This window comes from Apiospora phragmitis, assembly GCF_038363925.1.
Source record: "Apiospora phragmitis strain CBS 135458 chromosome Unknown utg000007l:2111988.0-4706623.0:1.0-2598199.0, whole genome shotgun sequence".
Classification (NCBI taxonomy): domain Eukaryota; kingdom Fungi; phylum Ascomycota; class Sordariomycetes; order Amphisphaeriales; family Apiosporaceae; genus Apiospora; species Apiospora phragmitis.
The window spans coordinates 2286255-2303018 of NW_027117406.1; the positions used below are offsets into that span (position 1 = coordinate 2286255).

The 16764-nt window shown below is 35.6% G+C and overlaps 2 protein-coding genes across 2 annotated transcripts; both read left to right on the plus strand.

Moving 5' to 3' along the window:
• Nucleotides 1–11047: 11047 nt before the first annotated feature.
• PG994_008315 (uncharacterized protein) lies at nt 11048–12213 on the plus strand (the record flags this gene model as incomplete). The annotated part of the gene is made up of 3 exons (XM_066859724.1): nt 11048–11218; nt 11323–11970; nt 12022–12213. 3 exons carry the CDS (start codon nt 11048–11050, stop codon nt 12211–12213), a joined length of 1011 nt encoding a protein of 336 aa, XP_066715211.1.
• A 3031-nt stretch (nt 12214–15244) lies between these two features.
• Nucleotides 15245–16264, plus strand: PG994_008316 (uncharacterized protein; the record flags this gene model as incomplete). Its single annotated transcript, XM_066859725.1, has 2 exons — nt 15245–15408; nt 15565–16264. 2 exons carry the CDS (start codon nt 15245–15247, stop codon nt 16262–16264), a joined length of 864 nt encoding a protein of 287 aa, XP_066715212.1.
• Nucleotides 16265–16764: the final 500 nt, after the last annotated feature.

A 16764-nucleotide genomic window follows, 5' to 3' on the forward strand; every position in this document is an offset into this window, starting at 1 on the left:
TATATTAATATACACGTAGCCATACTTTAATAGCGTGTGATAAAATAAGCGGCCCTAGCCCGCGTAACGATAAAAACGAATAAAAATAAATATAATAATAAAGAATAATAAGTCACGTAACGGACCCCGGAGCGATAAAAAGCACGACGCTTAAAGTGAGCTAACTAAGGTTAGATCACCGTAATCTAAAGGATAGATTACTATAAGCTAGTAACGAAATTATTATAAGCTTATAAGTAATTTAAAGGATTAATAAAAAAGGAATTAAATATATAATAAAAAATATTTTTTATATATTTTATATAAATACTTTTTATTTTAATAATTAATTTAAATATTAATTGAATTTATTAATAAAATAAATAACTTTAATAACTTTATTATAAATATTTTTAAATCTATATATTCTAATTACCTTCGTTTTTATAAACTATTACTTATAATATTAATAAAAACGGACTTTTATCGCACGTTTAAATACTTTTTTATATTATTAATATAAACTTTAATACGTCTTACTAAGTTTCTTTTAAAACTTAAATAGCGTTTATTATATTTTAATTATTTTTATTTTTACGAATTATTATTTAAACTTTCGAATAATAATACTATAAGAATTATATCTATACCTGGCTTTAATAATATCGTTTAATAAGGAAAGGTCCTTATCGCTACTCCTAGCACCTCTTAGCGAAACCCTGCTATAAAGGTCGATAGCGACGATAATAATAACGAGCCTACCCGATAAGCGCTAGCTAAACGAATTAAAGAGCTCGAACAGGAAAGCGCTAATTATTAATACTATTACGTACGGCTCGAAAAAAAGCATAACGAGCTCCGAATTAAGGATACCCTAGAATAAACACTTTATAATATTAATAAGCTACGCGAAAAAGTATATCTCTTTTATATAACTATTAATATTATTTAAACCCCTATTACACTTAAAAAGGGTATAAAAATTAATACTTTAATATTATTTAACGGGATAAATAAAAACTTTTAAAACTTCCTTATTTAAATTAAGGCTTATTAACGATTTTATAAAAGGACGTTCTAAAACGCTACTTAACGAGTCGTCCACGTTACTTTATTTCTTAAAAATAAAATACTCGCTTAATTCGAACCCTATTTAAATAAACTTATAAAAAATAATTAATAAGTTAAACTATACCGCATAAAGGTATAACGAATTTTCGAAAATTACGATAATTTCGAGCAGGTTTTTAAATCACTTTTTTAAAACCCCGATAAAAAATAACAGGCGGAGAGGGAACTCGAAACCCTTAAATAAAAAGAATTAACCACCTCCTACACAGCCGAATTCTAACGTATCATAACTCGATTAAACTATACCGAGGCTATTAAAATTATAATATATTATTAAGAATTAAAAAAAAAACGTTAAAAACGAACTTAGCCGGCTATATACACTTAATAATTTCCTTTTATATATAGAATTTATTATTAAAATCAATACTCTTATATATAAACAACGCCGCGAGAAACAAGGCGGACTACTATAATAAATTAATTGGATTTAAACTAATACCGGACAACTATATTAATATAATAATATACCGCCTAGGAATATTATAACGTATAATTATTATAATAAACTTATAAATCTTGACGCTATTAAATATAATAACTTAAATAAAAAATAACGCGTTACTTATTATAATTATTAAAAATAAAGATATTACGCTTAAAAATATCGAGTATTAAAAAAAAACTTCCGATAAATATTAAACGAACGACACGTTAATATTATTAAGGTAGAAAATACTTTTATAATAGTTATTAAAAATAGTAACGTTATTATTAAACACGGCGACTTATTTTAAATAGTTTACTATAATAATAGGTACGCTTTACACTTAATAAATAAAAAAAGTATTAAATAGTTTTTAAAAGCCCCTAGGGGTAAAAGAAACCATAACCGGAGCGTTGCGATAATACGGAGGGAGCAACCCCTCTTATATAACAACGATAGCGACCCTACGGACGACACTATAAATTAACTAACGTAACCACCAGACTATGAACGTCTGATTAGTATGCCGATAAAGGAGCTAGTAAATAAGATCGTAAAGTTTAGAGACCTAAAGACTAATAAATAATTAGCTATCCCTAATATTCCTTATTTCGATTTAAAACATTTACGCTAAATACTCATCACGGCTGGGTTTAATTAAGGAATTTATAGCAACTATATAATAAAAAACGATACTCGAATCTCCCTTATGTACGAAAAACATTTTATATTCTTATAAATCTTATACGTATACGATACCTATATAAAACACCTCGCGGAGAAACTCGAATACGAATAGTTTCCCCGAAAGATCGGTAAACGACCTATTATATAATTATACCTTAACTATATTATCGAAAAAATCCGAACGTTAATCCTTAACGAACGGCATATATACTTATTAATATAAAAAAACTTATAATAATTACGATAATATTACTTAGGAGGACGAGATTAAAAGGAGTATTTCGAAAATCGATACCTTAAATACGCTTAAGAAAAATCGCGAGCTTATAAATATTTAAAAGAAAGCGCTTAACGGTTTTAAAATATATAAATATATATTTAATAAAAAAAAACCCTTAATATATTAAAAAACTTATAAAACGTTTATAAATTATTACGAACTTAATAAACTTTTAAACTACCCGAAAAACCTGAATCTTAAGTATTAAAAATAGTATTTTATATAGGGAGGAGTATAGAAACACCCTTACCGGTATATTAAAAAGCGCCTTATAAAGAATAAAAGAAATAATAGTAACGATACGAGGATTGATCGTAAAAGAATATTAATTACCTATAAGAGCAGCGTTCGGGAAATAAACGCCGCTTATTATAAAAAAACGATAATAAGCGGACTAAGACAGGTCCTTATATTAAATAACGGATAATCGAGCTATTTATAAGCATATTATATTAATAATAAGCGTAAAAAAAATTCATATTAAAGCGCTACTCGATAGCGGAATATAAAGAAACTATATTTTATTACGAATTATTAACCGCCTTAAATTCGAATAATAAGAGAAAAACGCCCTATACTAACTTAAAACTGTTAATAAAAGATTTATAACTTATAATAATAAAAAAGTATAAAAAAAAGTTATAAACCTTTTAATTAATATTAAAAAACGTTATAAACGAATTATATATAATATTACAAATATTATAAAATACGATATAATTTTAAAAATACCTTAATTATAAGTAAATAATTTTAAAATTAATTAAAAAATAGGCTAATTTTAATAAAATATATTAAAAAAAGTTTAATTAATAAATAGCGGTTTAAAAAGTAACCTCCTAATAAATTTAAAGTCTTTAAAATATATATTATTATTAGGGAACCTAAGCCGGACGTTATAACGATTATATTAAAAAAGTACCGGTAATTCGAAGCTCTCTTTAATAAAAAATTAAAAACAGGCTTACTGTTTTATACACAGTAAAATCATAAAAGACCTTTTAAAAATAGGAAAAAAACCCTATTTATACCTATATATAAACTTAACTAAAAGCACGAACAAGCTTTAAAAGAGTACATTACAGAAAATTTCGAAAAAGGAGTTATATAACTATCCACGTCGCTAACAAGCTTCCCTATCCTCTTTATCCCGAAAAAGAGCAAGGACGGGAAACCTAAATAATATATATATATCGATTATTAAAAACTTAACGAAATTATTATTAAAAACCGATACCCCTTACTTTTAATTAATAGCTTATAAAATAAATTATTAAACGTTAAAATCTTTATAATACTCGACCTCCCTAACGTATATAACTTAATCCGGATTAAAAAAGGAAAGGAATAAAAAACCGCGTTTTAAACTAAATATAAATATTTCGAATACTAAACCATATTATTTAATTTAATTAACGTACCAGCTAGCTTTTAATCTATAGTTAATTATATCTTACGAGAATATTTTAATAAGTTCGTTATAATATATGTTAATAATATCCTTATTTATTCTAAAAATAATAAATAATACCGAAAATATATAAAACTAATACTCCGGAAGTGATAAAATATTAACCTATTAATTAATTTAGAAAAAAGCGAGTTTTATTAATAATTCGTTACATTTATAAAATATATAATATCCCTTAAAAAATCTAAATAAAACCTTTTAAAGTCTTAATAATTAAAAAATAACCTACGCCTATAAGCGCTATAAAAATTAAATCCTTCTTAAAACTAGTTAATTATTACTAGATATTTATCCCTAAATTTAATAAGTTAATAATACTTCTAATAAACTTAATAAAAAAAATAAGCTATTTTAATAAATAAAGAAAAAAAAACTAAGCCTTTTATAATAATAAAGAGCGAATCCTTAATAAATTAATACTCCGCGTAGCGGACTTTTTAAAACCTTTTAAAATCGAAACCGATATATCGAATTATGCGATCGGAGGATAACTAAATTAACGGGATAATAATAAAAAGTCGTACCTTATCGTATTCTTTTCGAAAAAAATTAATAAACTAGAGTTTAATTATTAAATCTATAATAAAAAATTAATAACTATTATTAAAACCTGCGAAAAATAGAGATATTATTTTAATAAAATAATAAAATTAATTAAAACTTATATTAATTATAAAATCCTTGTAACGTTTATTATTATTAAAGAATTAAATAAATAATAAGTATAATAATTTAAATTCCTTTCGGAATTTAACCTTATTATTATCTACCGGAAAAGTAGCGAGAACGGTCGCGCCGACGCATTAAGCCGACGACCAAACCATTAAGAGGAGGTCCCGCCTAAAATACGAACTATCTTTATATATAATTAAAATAGTAACCTTACGCTATTAAAATAACTAAACGTTACGAGCCACGTCTAATATAGCGACGAATAGGTTACTAAGTTCCGGCAATTTAGTCAAGGCCCCGATTCTATTAATTACCTCGGGGATCGTTTCGAAAACCGCGATAGCCTCACCTTCTATCGAAATAAGATCCATATCCCTAAGCGGTATCGTAAAGACTTTATTAAAGAATTCTATAAGCACCCTATATACGGGTATTAAGGAGTATTTAAAACCTAAAAGCGAATTACTAAATAATTTAATTACGAAAACCTTAAACTAACTATAACTAAGGTTATTAATAAGTACGATTTATATAATAAAGTTAAGTTTATAAAATATTAACCGTATAGAGAGTTATAATTAATTCTACCGCTAAATAGGGCGTAAAAAACGATCGCGCTCGATTTTATAATTAAACTACTCCTATTAAAAACGATTATTTCCAACGGGGATAAATTATTTATAATAAAATTCTAGAAATTATTTATAGCATAACTCGATATTAAATATAAATTATCCATAGCTTATCACCCTCAAATAAATAAATAAATAAAAAGAATAAACTAAATATTAAAATAATACTTATACTATTATATTAATTATAAATAAAATAATTAAGTATAATTATTACTTATAACTTAATTGATTTATAATAATATAAATAATAAAATTATACGTATATTAGTATTTCGAATAAATTACGGGTATAATTTAGAAATTATTAAAAAACCCCTAAAAGGAAAGCTAGCACTAATCGTAACTATACAAGTCGAAAAACTAAAAGAACTCTAAATTACACTATAATAAAACCTTACCTTCCTTTAATAACGAATAAAAAAATACGCCAATTAAATAAAATTAAAAGAATTAACCTTTAAAAAAGGAAAAAAGGTTTATTTCTTATAACGAAATATTAAAATAAAGCGATTTAGTAATAAACTAGACTTTAAAAAGATCGGATTATTTAAAATTATAAAAGTTATTTTAAAAACTAATTATTAATTATTATTATTTAAAACAATACGGATACACTTTATATTTTATATCTTATTACTTAAACTAGCGGCCGAAAGAACCTTAATCGATACACGGCTAGAAATCGAAATAGATTAGCACGAGTACGAAATCGACGAAATTATCGACAAAAGAAAAAAAGGACGGAGCTTTCAATACTTCGTCTAATAAAAAGGCTACCTATTAAAAAACAATACCTAAAAACCTAAAAAATACTTAGCGAACGCCGCGGAGGAACTCTAGAAGTTTAAAAAAAAGCTCCCCTTATAAAAATTCACGGGCTAAGCTTTAAGAAATTTACTAGACTAAAAGACGACTAGTTAACGTCCCCGGAGATACCTAAAGAACGTAAATTATTTAAAACAAAATTCTCTTAATTAATAATCGAAAAAAATACCATCCTCTTTATCTAGCTCCTAACCCCCCCGACGGAACGTTTCTAAACGCTTTTCCACCACGACCTTTTTTATATAATAAAAACGAGCTAAATAACCTAAAGCGGTAAACAACTACGTTTATAATAAAAATAAGGCCTCCTTTACGTCTAATTTTTCCGCTTCTAGTTTTTTCTATTAAGCGGCTAGCTTTATTAAAGCCGATATAATAAAAATACTATTATAAAAATAACTAACCCGAATACACTCCGAGTAACGAAACGACTTCTCGTTTATATAATAAGCTAGGTTTTAATAAAAATAATAAATATAAAATATATTAATTAAATTACCCGTAAATTTTACGTTAATAATAAGAGCTAAACGCGGAATAATTTTTTTTAACCGAGATTTTTTAATACGACTATTTATAATAAATATATATTATAATAAAAAGTAATAACGAAAAAAACCTACTATAGCTTAACGTTACGAATAATTAAGGTACTTATAAAATTAATACTTTAAAAATAAAATAATTAAAAAAAAGAAAATAATATTACAACCCGACTTAACCATACGGCTAAAAGACCCTACTTACCGGCACGGGATACGATAACCCGGTCCGGCTACAATACTACAATTAGTAATTATACTACCGGCTATATTAACATATACGTAGCCACACTTTAATAACGTATAATAAAATAAACAGCCCTAGCCTACGTAATAATAAAAAAAATAAAAATAGATATAATAATAAGGAATAATAAGTCACGTAACGAACCCCGGAGCAATAAAAGGCACGATATTTAAAATAAGCTAACTAAGGTTAGATCACCGTAATACAAGGGATAGATCACTGTAAGCTAATAACGAGATCATTATAAGCCTATAAGTAATCTAAAAAATTAATAAAAAAGGAATTAAATATATAACGGGAAATATTCCTTATATATTTTATATAAATATTTTTTATTTTAATAATTAATTTAAATATTAATTTAATTTATTAATAAAATAAATAACTTTAATAATTTTATTATAAATACTTTTAAATCTACGTACTTTAATTACCTTCGTTCTTATAAGCTATTGCTTATAATATCGATAAAAGCGGGCTTTTATCGCACGTTTAAATACTCTCTCGTATTACTAATATAAACCTTAATACATCTTACTAAGTTTCTTTTAAAACGTGGATAACGTTCGTTATATTATATTTAATTATGAAATAATATATTCCGGATTATACGGAACGAGTCCTATTTTTCGAAAGCTTTCTTATATATTTAAAACGGTGAAAATCGCTTAGAACGCTTTTAAAAACACTAGTAAGAAGTCCTTTTTTAAGATATAAATAATATGCGCCCGTATAAAATATTTAATTTCTTTCTCGTACGCCTTTTTTAATATATAAAAATAATTAATATTAAGAGGTTAGAGCTTATACGACGAATAAGAAGGTATATAAAATATAATAATCGAGTTTTTTTTATAATAGAGCTTAAAAACTATCGATTAATAGCTTTTATAGCCGTTTAAAACTAAGAGGCGATAACGACCCTTCGTATAAAACTTAATATATTAATTAAAAGATTAAATCTAATCCTCGCTTTTTTTATTCGTAATTTAGTTATTTTTAATAATTATAATCATCTAGTCTTTTAATAATAAGCTATTTTTATACTAAGAAAAAAAGGTACGTTTTCTCGGTAAAAATAATATATAGAGGGATGGCGTAACCGTTTAATTTAACGTTTTAAATAATTATAACTTATTCCCGGTTCCTTTATTATATTACCTTAAGCTTTTCGTATTAATTAAAGGTAATTACGATTATTTTAAACGAGATTTAACTTATAAAAAACCCGGTTTCGTTAAAATTATATATATCCTCTTTTTATATCTTATATTTATTAATTATATTTCGTACGAGAATAAACTACGCGCGATACGCGTTAAGATCTTTATAAAAGATTTTTTAATAATCGATTTTTCGATTAAAACGTATCCGGAGGTCTAGTTATTATCGTATAAAGTTAGAGGCTTAATTAACGCCGAGGCGTCTCGCGTTACGTAAATTAAATAATTAATTCGCTATATCTTTTATATTATTTAGTCGAGGAAAAAACGATCGCGTATTTAAATTAATAATATATCGAATAATTAATTCCTTTTTAAAATTAAAAAGCTTTTAAAAGTTTATAAAGATTTTAGATCGTGATTAAATTCCGCGTCGTCGGCTATATAACGTCGACTTTAAAATATAATATATTATTATAACTTTTCGTATACTTAATTTCGAATTATTTTAAAAAGTTTAAAGCGTTAAACTAAACCTTTTTCTTTATTTTCTAGTTTTATACTTATTAAAAAAAAGAGTTAATATAAAGTTAATTATAAAAAAGTTAATTAAAAGTGTATAGTTCATTTATATATATAGCTTATTTATAAAGTATATTATATAATAAGTAAAACTAGCTTATATATTATTAATAATACTTATATTTTATTATAAAGTTTTATTAATATATATAATATAATTACTTTTAAGTAACATTAATAATTATAAAACGCTTTACGTATTAATAAATTTTATATATAAAAAATGTTTATATTTAATTATTTTATTTATAATACGAGATTAAACTTAATTAAATACAGTGGTGCTAAGTTATTTAATAAAGGAGTATTATTATTTAAATGCGGCTCTATTCTAGACATAATAAGGGTATCATGTGACTCTCTTAATACTAAGTCTCGCATTATAGCCATTTGCTACGTAATGTGATAAGATTTTACACAGGGTCGCCATCACCTCATCATCATTGGCTTAACTTTACAAAACATGGCCCCTGATATGAAAAATAATAGGCGAGCATGCTGGGTGTTATGAGGATTCAGCATGCAAGCAAGGCTACCATGTCACTTCTACATACACTCAGAGGTAATGATGTGTGGTGGCAAGGATTTGCATGGTGAAAAGAACAGTGATGATGCATCTCTATGGTTGTACATATGGCTGATTGAAGTGGCCTCATGCACTTGGGAGAAGAATGTATTGAAGAGGTTCAAAAAGGACAAAGATTGGTTGGCATGCAGTAAAATCTGGAATAAAAGAAAAAAGCAAAAAAGAGCAAAAATAGGAGTAGGAATTAACTGCACCCGCTCGGCTTGAACTTGAGGACTCAGCTAATCATCCGATGTTGAACCAGGTCGGGCTGCCTTCGGAGTACGCTACCTTAGGACGTCCAATACGACAAAGGAACTACTGACGGCACAAACATGTGAGGATGAGGGGTACCGTGGGATTAAATCACTACACACATCCCCCCACCCCGGTGAAGTTAGCTATTAACTTTGGGGAAGTCTAGGGATCTTCCAACTGCAGCACACTGACCAGACAGGGGCGGGAACCCTGTGGCTTCATTTATCGAGAATGGAATGCGTTGTTAGGCATTATGTACCTAGCCTGTTTATTATAGGCTGCAGCTTATCAACTGATTGTCTGGGGGGGGTTGGCTGGGAGGCGGTGCCTAGATTGTGTGTGCCTCACAATCCCGTTACCTAACCAGCACCCTACCTTCATGGCTTATGGGGACACCCCGAGCTACTTGGCCGAGACTCCAATGACGGGCAACCCCAGGACTGTCAGTCTGCGTTTGCTATGGCATTGCCATGCGACTTTTCAGGCAATGGAAGTGTGCCATGGATGACTGGGTCAAGCACTTATGCTGGAAACACCTGGACATGGCAATTTGGGCCAGGCTTCCATAGTTTGCGAAGATCTTGAGTCAGACCGTTTGAGCAAGAAAAGTATATTTGCATACCATCTTGTCATCTTGAACCCTGCTGGGAAACAGTGTAAGATAGTGTCACCTCGCGTCTACTTCATGAATTTGACAGAAGCAATTACTCTCTTTCCAATAGGTATCGTCTAGTCACTACCCACCCCCTGCAGGACTTCACGTGAATGAGACAGGACTCTCTCGGGAGTGTTTCCTGCCAGGGATTCTGAGAGCAGTGGATCAATCTTTCTATTCTATCTCTGAATGCATCATACATCAGATGGTGTTTATAATGACGTGACCTGAAGCATATAGCAGTGATTGAATGTTCTCCCACGTTGCCTTACTCAGCGTCGGAGTCCATGATCTCTAGGAGAAGGCAGACTCAAAATAAGTTATAAAGGAGAAGGTATAGTCAGCCGTCTGTCTCAGGGTTGGGTATGAAAGCCTGAGTTTGGTGCTATTCGTTATCTATAGTGCTCTGCAATCCATTATCTTATCTTACTCTGGTCGTTGGGCGGTGGTATCCTGAAGCCAGTAAGCAATTCATCCCCCTCGAAACCTGAACTCCAAAATTACTGCAGTGCAGGTATTTGTGTGCAACTCAATCAAGCCAGTGCATACCTGCCTAACTATCTTGTTACAGCAGCCAATCAGTCTTCGGGGTGGGCAACGTTGGTTGCCCTGTCATCTTACCAAGTAGCCCAAGAGTACTGTCAACACTTGCTTTATGAGACTTGCAGCCCTCAAACTTCCATCCATCATCCCACTCTGGGCATCTTCTCACTTTCTTTTGCTGGCCCTATCGCTCAATTCTTCCCTTGGAATTTCTCTGAAACCTTTTCAGCGCGTTCACAACCCCATTTCAACACTCATCACCCAAGTCCAGTCCTTGCGTGTCGCATTCTAAGCATACAACCCAATAGCAACAAAGATCTTGACACATTTCTGAGCTATTGAATCATCTACATTTCTTCCGGACTCACGAGCAGCAGTAATCGACATGGATCAACGCGCTTTACTGGAAGAGCTTCGCGAGGGGAGTGTTCCCGCCTCCCCTCCGCAGCCTGGTCGCCCTGATCTAACGCCCGGATGGGGCAGACCAACGGGTGGCCAGCCTGATAGAGGCAATACAACAGACACTCCAAGCTATGAGGTTGCTGTTAGACCCGAAGTAAATGTAATTTGGCCCTCGAAAAAAACACTGTTTCTTCTGAATCCAAAAGATTGAACTGGATTCTCTGTTGGTTGATCTGTCATTGCTAATGCGTGAAACAGGCTCTTGCGCACGAAAACGCGAATCTGAGAGAACATAGCCGCGGTTTCGCTCCTGTTCTGGAAGGCCAAGGAGTGATCCATTTCACGTCTGACCGATACGAGGATTCGCCTTCCAACCTCCCCGGGGACTCATTCCAGCAAGGTCAAGTCTGCCTTGGACGGACGCATCAAATGCGGCCAACCCAACGAGCAGCGCTTCCGCCGCCTGATTTCTCCGACCCTACAATCGCCTTCTACCGCACTCTCCAAGACGAACACCCCCAGCGTGGAACAACACCCTCACGCTACCGCGGCGCTGTGAGAGCCGAGATAACCCATGTTGCCGCAGATGACAACTGCTGCCTATTTCTGACTGGTCTTCCCGCGAACATCACCGTCCGCGAGCTCATCCACCAGCTGCAGACTTGTCAAGTTGGCAAGATCGCAGCCATCCACATCAACCCTCCCTCTGGGAGCCACCCGAGAGCTGCGGCCAAGGTCACGATGTGGACAAGAGACGGCGCTGCCAGACTCTACCACGCCATCGAGTCGCAACAGATCCGATTTGAGGGTCACAGCCTGCGAGCACACTGGAACTGCCACAGAGTGGGACTTCAGACTCTTGAGGACGAGTTGCGCGTGATTCTCATCATCGGCCGTCCCGAGCAGGTCAGCCCGTTCGCGATGCTTCCCTAGTTCGGACAGGATTTCACGTTCAAGCTGGACCGGCTCGTCGTCACGAACTTCACCACCCAGATCATGTTCGTTGAGTACAGCTTTGGGTCTTATCTCAACCAGGCCCAGAACGCATACAGACTAGTCAGAGATACGTACGATCCGGATCACATCTTGGCTGTGTACAGAAGAGACCCCTGTGAGCCCCAGACTCCTTTGCAAGTTCTGGAGCAGTGAGTCTGGCCTCTGCAACACGAGCCGAGCTTATGATGAGCTGGTACGCCTTTTGGTATGTATGTAACGCTTATGCTTCTTTCAGGGCTGTGATGAAACCATATCTAACTGTTTCTCGCCTCAGATTGTCCTACTACCTTTACCATTGCAACATATGTTTCCCCATGACGTGGAAACAAGAAGACGCCCCTGGAAATATCCAAGCATTTCCCAAGACGATCTACCGGTAACCAGCACTTCAACATGGGAAACCTTTCTGGTGTTGTATTATGAGTTCAGTGCTATGAAGAGGTTGTATCTTTATTTGCTTTGCATTTGCAAATGGAACACTTGATTCATGGCATTAGTTATTTAGTTAGGAATCCCAATTCAGTTCTTTCAGCATGGATCGCCTCAAATAGAGGATGAAAATAAATTTTTTATGTCTCCGGTTTCGCTCACATAAACAGAGATTGTTTTCACAGCTTACCACACTCCGGTGTAATAGTGTGTGTCCATATGTCGCTTTATGTGCGCTGCCAAGGAGCATGATGGCAGTAGATATAGCTCAGTCGAGTTCTTACAGCCAGCAGTTGTTTCTTCGCTCAAATACCTCTCAAGTGATTTTTACAAGATATCTGTGAAGTTGCAGTAGGTATTAACCGATTCGGATATCTTATATATATCTCATATAAAAGTGGAACCCTGCTATACGTATGCTATAGTAATATCTACACTTCCATATAATAGGGTTTCAAGATCAGATACTCCAGTTGGGGGGTTGTTTAAGTTACTCAAAGGCAGTAGCATGCTGCGATATGTCAACGTTGATACATGCTACCTAAAATTACGTTTACACTCCGATCTTCTTTCATGAGAGTTTCACTACGAGCTGTTTTATTTATATTCGTCGACCATGATATGCCTTCCAGCCATACGGGAGACCGAACAGAAGCTAGCCGGTTCACGATAACCAACAGCATAAACTGGGTACATGGCGCAAGTGCCTTGGAATATAATCTTGTACACGCTCTCTTGGTGGTGTTATACAGGAGTACAAGGGGCTCGTAGTTGTTGTACGCCCAGGTTGCGGTGTAGAACTCACGAGGGACGGAAGAGAGGGAGAGGGAGGGATAGAATGTTATCGTCCGCGATGCAACCAAGCCGAGTCCTGATCCCACTGCAGCTACGAGCAGCGCATTCTATTAACGAGCTTTGGTGATATGATTCAGTGCCGTGCATTCATTAGCCGACAATAGCATGTTGAAGAAACTGTTCTGAATATGAAGCAGCTAACCAACTTACCGAAGATACACTTGAGTTCTGCGTAGTGTGACCTGGATCGGTAGTTCGATGGTTACCTTACATGAAACACAATTCTGCAGCCGGTCTACTCCATCTGCTGCAAGGCCAGGTTGTTGGCTGGGGTGACGGATGAGTAGTAGGAGTGCTTCTCTCTCTCAGCCCTGCCAATAAGCCTTATTGCTAACTGTCTCCAGAATCAATGATGCGGGTTCCTCACACTCAACACGGAAACTCAGCAGTCGCAGAGGTTCTTTGGCGTTTCATGTGTATATTTGATCTTCGGAATTGAGACATAATACGATGCCGAAGGGCGGCTTGTTCTTACCAGTACTAATTGCCTCGAGACATGCACGATTGCCAGCATAATGGCTCAGAGTAAGCTGAGTTGCAGAGTTCTCCTCAATTTTGGACAGCTCTTTACCTGCCATGCTCATTTGTGGGAGATCAGCTTATTGATAAGCAATAATTGCACAGGACAGATTCGGTACTCCTGTGCCTCTCATTCCATTCGGACACAGCAGCTTATAGGACAGCAGAGTGATTGGGACGAGGAAGTCGTGACAGCATGATTACAGTGGTACATGAGTCCATCTAGGCTTTTGCTGAGTATGAGATCTGCTCCAAGTGTAATGTGTCAGCCAGCGGCCTCTCTACAGCCAAAATCCAACAGTCGTGCTCATCCATCTGGATCTGTTGTCATACCGGTGATCAGGGAAGTGATTTCTGAACCACTTGACTCATTTAAGTTCCTTTCCATACATGACCTCTGAGTTTCTGCAGAGGCTGAGGTAGATGCTATTGACGTTGTAAATCCTATTTGCTATGGCTCAAAGTCATGCGTTCAGGGGTTGCCATGGTTAATAGCGATGGAAATGTAATAGAAGCCCGTCCTACGGCGTGTTATTGCTTATTTTGGTAATCGTTTTGTGGGTGAAAAAATCCAGGTCCAGGCTTTGGATGGGATCAGCTTCCGGATGACAGATATGATAAGATTGATAAGACGAAAATGGGTTGGTGATCTAACTGATCTTGCCCCGAAGGACTCATTTTTGGGAAGGCGAATCAGCCTTGGAAAGTCAGCGATCAGCCTATGACAACTGTTTTGGTGACTGTCTCCGTCTTATGCCTATCCGCTCTTCACATTTATCTCACGGTTCGCCATGTCGATCACTAGGCTGCTTTCTCCGTATCTAGAGGATATAATTCTTTATATACATACCTGTATAGGTCATGTTAGAAATAATAATCTTAAGGGACTCTAGTAGCCCAATGCCCCTAAATATATTTAAATAAGCTCGATCTATAAAGAGAGTAAAGAGCCTAACTGCCTATAACGCCACGGCTCTATAAGACTGGGACACAGTCGAAATAACTCAAAGTAAAGCACTTGTGTACGCAAGGTGTAGTGTCGGTACATTTCTCAAAATAAAATCCTACTGCACTGAAATCGAAATTCAATTCAGCTTATGGACTCCCTGGCTGATCCCGAGCACCCAGTACCACCTACCATGCCTACATAAACGACCTTTTCCTCACTCAACTGAAGGACCAACTCGACCTCAAACATCCAACCTTTTCTGAGTATCCAAGTAACACTTGGAAAAAGGAAATTGTGACACCACCCACAACTTTGGTTCTTCATCGAAAATCCCTTCAGCCCTTCATCCATCACATACATCAGACACCTTTCCACCTCTTCCTATTGTTCATACATTAGACCAAAGGAAGTTCACCAGTAACAACCACCAAGATGTCTGGTACGCCCAACAAGCCCGGGAAGGCGGACAAGTGGGAGCCAACGGAAGAGGACTTCTGGCTCCTGATGACCATCATGGAGAAGAACCTTCCCGAGTTCAAGGTCGAGAAGTGGAAAGAGATTTCAGAGGAAAGAGGCCTGAGCCTGGCCACCTCCAAGTAAGTCTTGTCATTGATTCATGAGTCACCTACTTTCATCGTCTCTTTCCACTGCCTCCAACATACTCTGAAGATAATGATCATACACGCTTTTGAAACAACTTGTCACAACTACCAGACGCGGCGGGCTAATGAATAATTTTACCATGTTCTTAGGCAAAGATTCGGCGCGATGAAGAAGCGATTCAAGGAGGCCACAGCAGGCGTTACCCCCGCTAAGCCGGTCATCAGGCGCCGGGATCGAGGCCCTAAGAAAGCTCACGAGGAGGAGGCCGAGGAGGAGGAGGAGGCCGAGGAGGAGGAGGAGGCCGAGGAGGAGGAGGAGGAGCAGGCTGGCGAAGAGGACAATGTTCCCTCCACCAGCACCGCACACCTCGCTCCCCCGGTCCCTGTCCGTGCAACCCGAGCCTCTCGCTACGCCTCTAAGCGAGCCAGCCCTGACGACGAGGAAGAGGTCAAAGACGATGGCGAGAACGTACCGTCTGCACCTGCCCTTCCTGCCCTTCCTGCCCCTGCCTCCTCTGCTCACGTCAGCAAGCGGCAGAAGAGAAGATCTCGCGGCGCCGGCGCTGCATCTGAGCCCAACCCCGCCCAACCCCTACCATCCACCAACTTGGCACGCCCCAGCCAATCCTCCGCTGCTTTGGTTGGACAAGAGGGCAACGACATTGAGCAGGCTGCTGGCGCCTCGCAGGGTCCCGCTCAGGGCCCTGGCAACAACAACGAGAACGAGGAGGGCGGCGAGGCTGCCACTGCGCCCAAGAAGCGCACGCCCCTCCCCGAACCCACCCTCGAAGAAAAGAACCGGAAGCTTGCGGAACGGGCCCGCCGTGCCCTTGACCGTCAGCTGTTGTGAGCGAGACGAGAAGTAGGGCAACTTCTGAGTAAGGAAAGGAAGCGCCTTTAGAGGTAGTTGGAAAGCATGCCCAACACTACTTAATCATGGAATTTTATAATATGTACGATAGAGATCAGGGACATTTTGACAGCTTGCTCATGCTATGTGGCAATAACAGTACACATAGCAGGCTGAAGTAATAGATACAGGCATAAAACAGACACACGTCTTTAATTCCTTTTCTCTTTTGATTTACAGGTCTTTCATTTCGTCCCTCAACTCAAGATCTAACTCGACCATAAACACCCAACCTTTTTGAAGTATCTGAGTAAGACTTGGGTGAAAAAAATCGTGATACCAACACCAGTTTTAGGCCTTCTTCCCGAGGCCCTTTCCCTTCTTTTACTTCAAGGTCCAACTCGACCACAAACATCCAACCTTTTCTGATAACCCTTGGAAAAGAAAATTGTGACACCAATAACAGTTTTAGGCCTTTTTCGAGAGGACCTTTCCCTTTT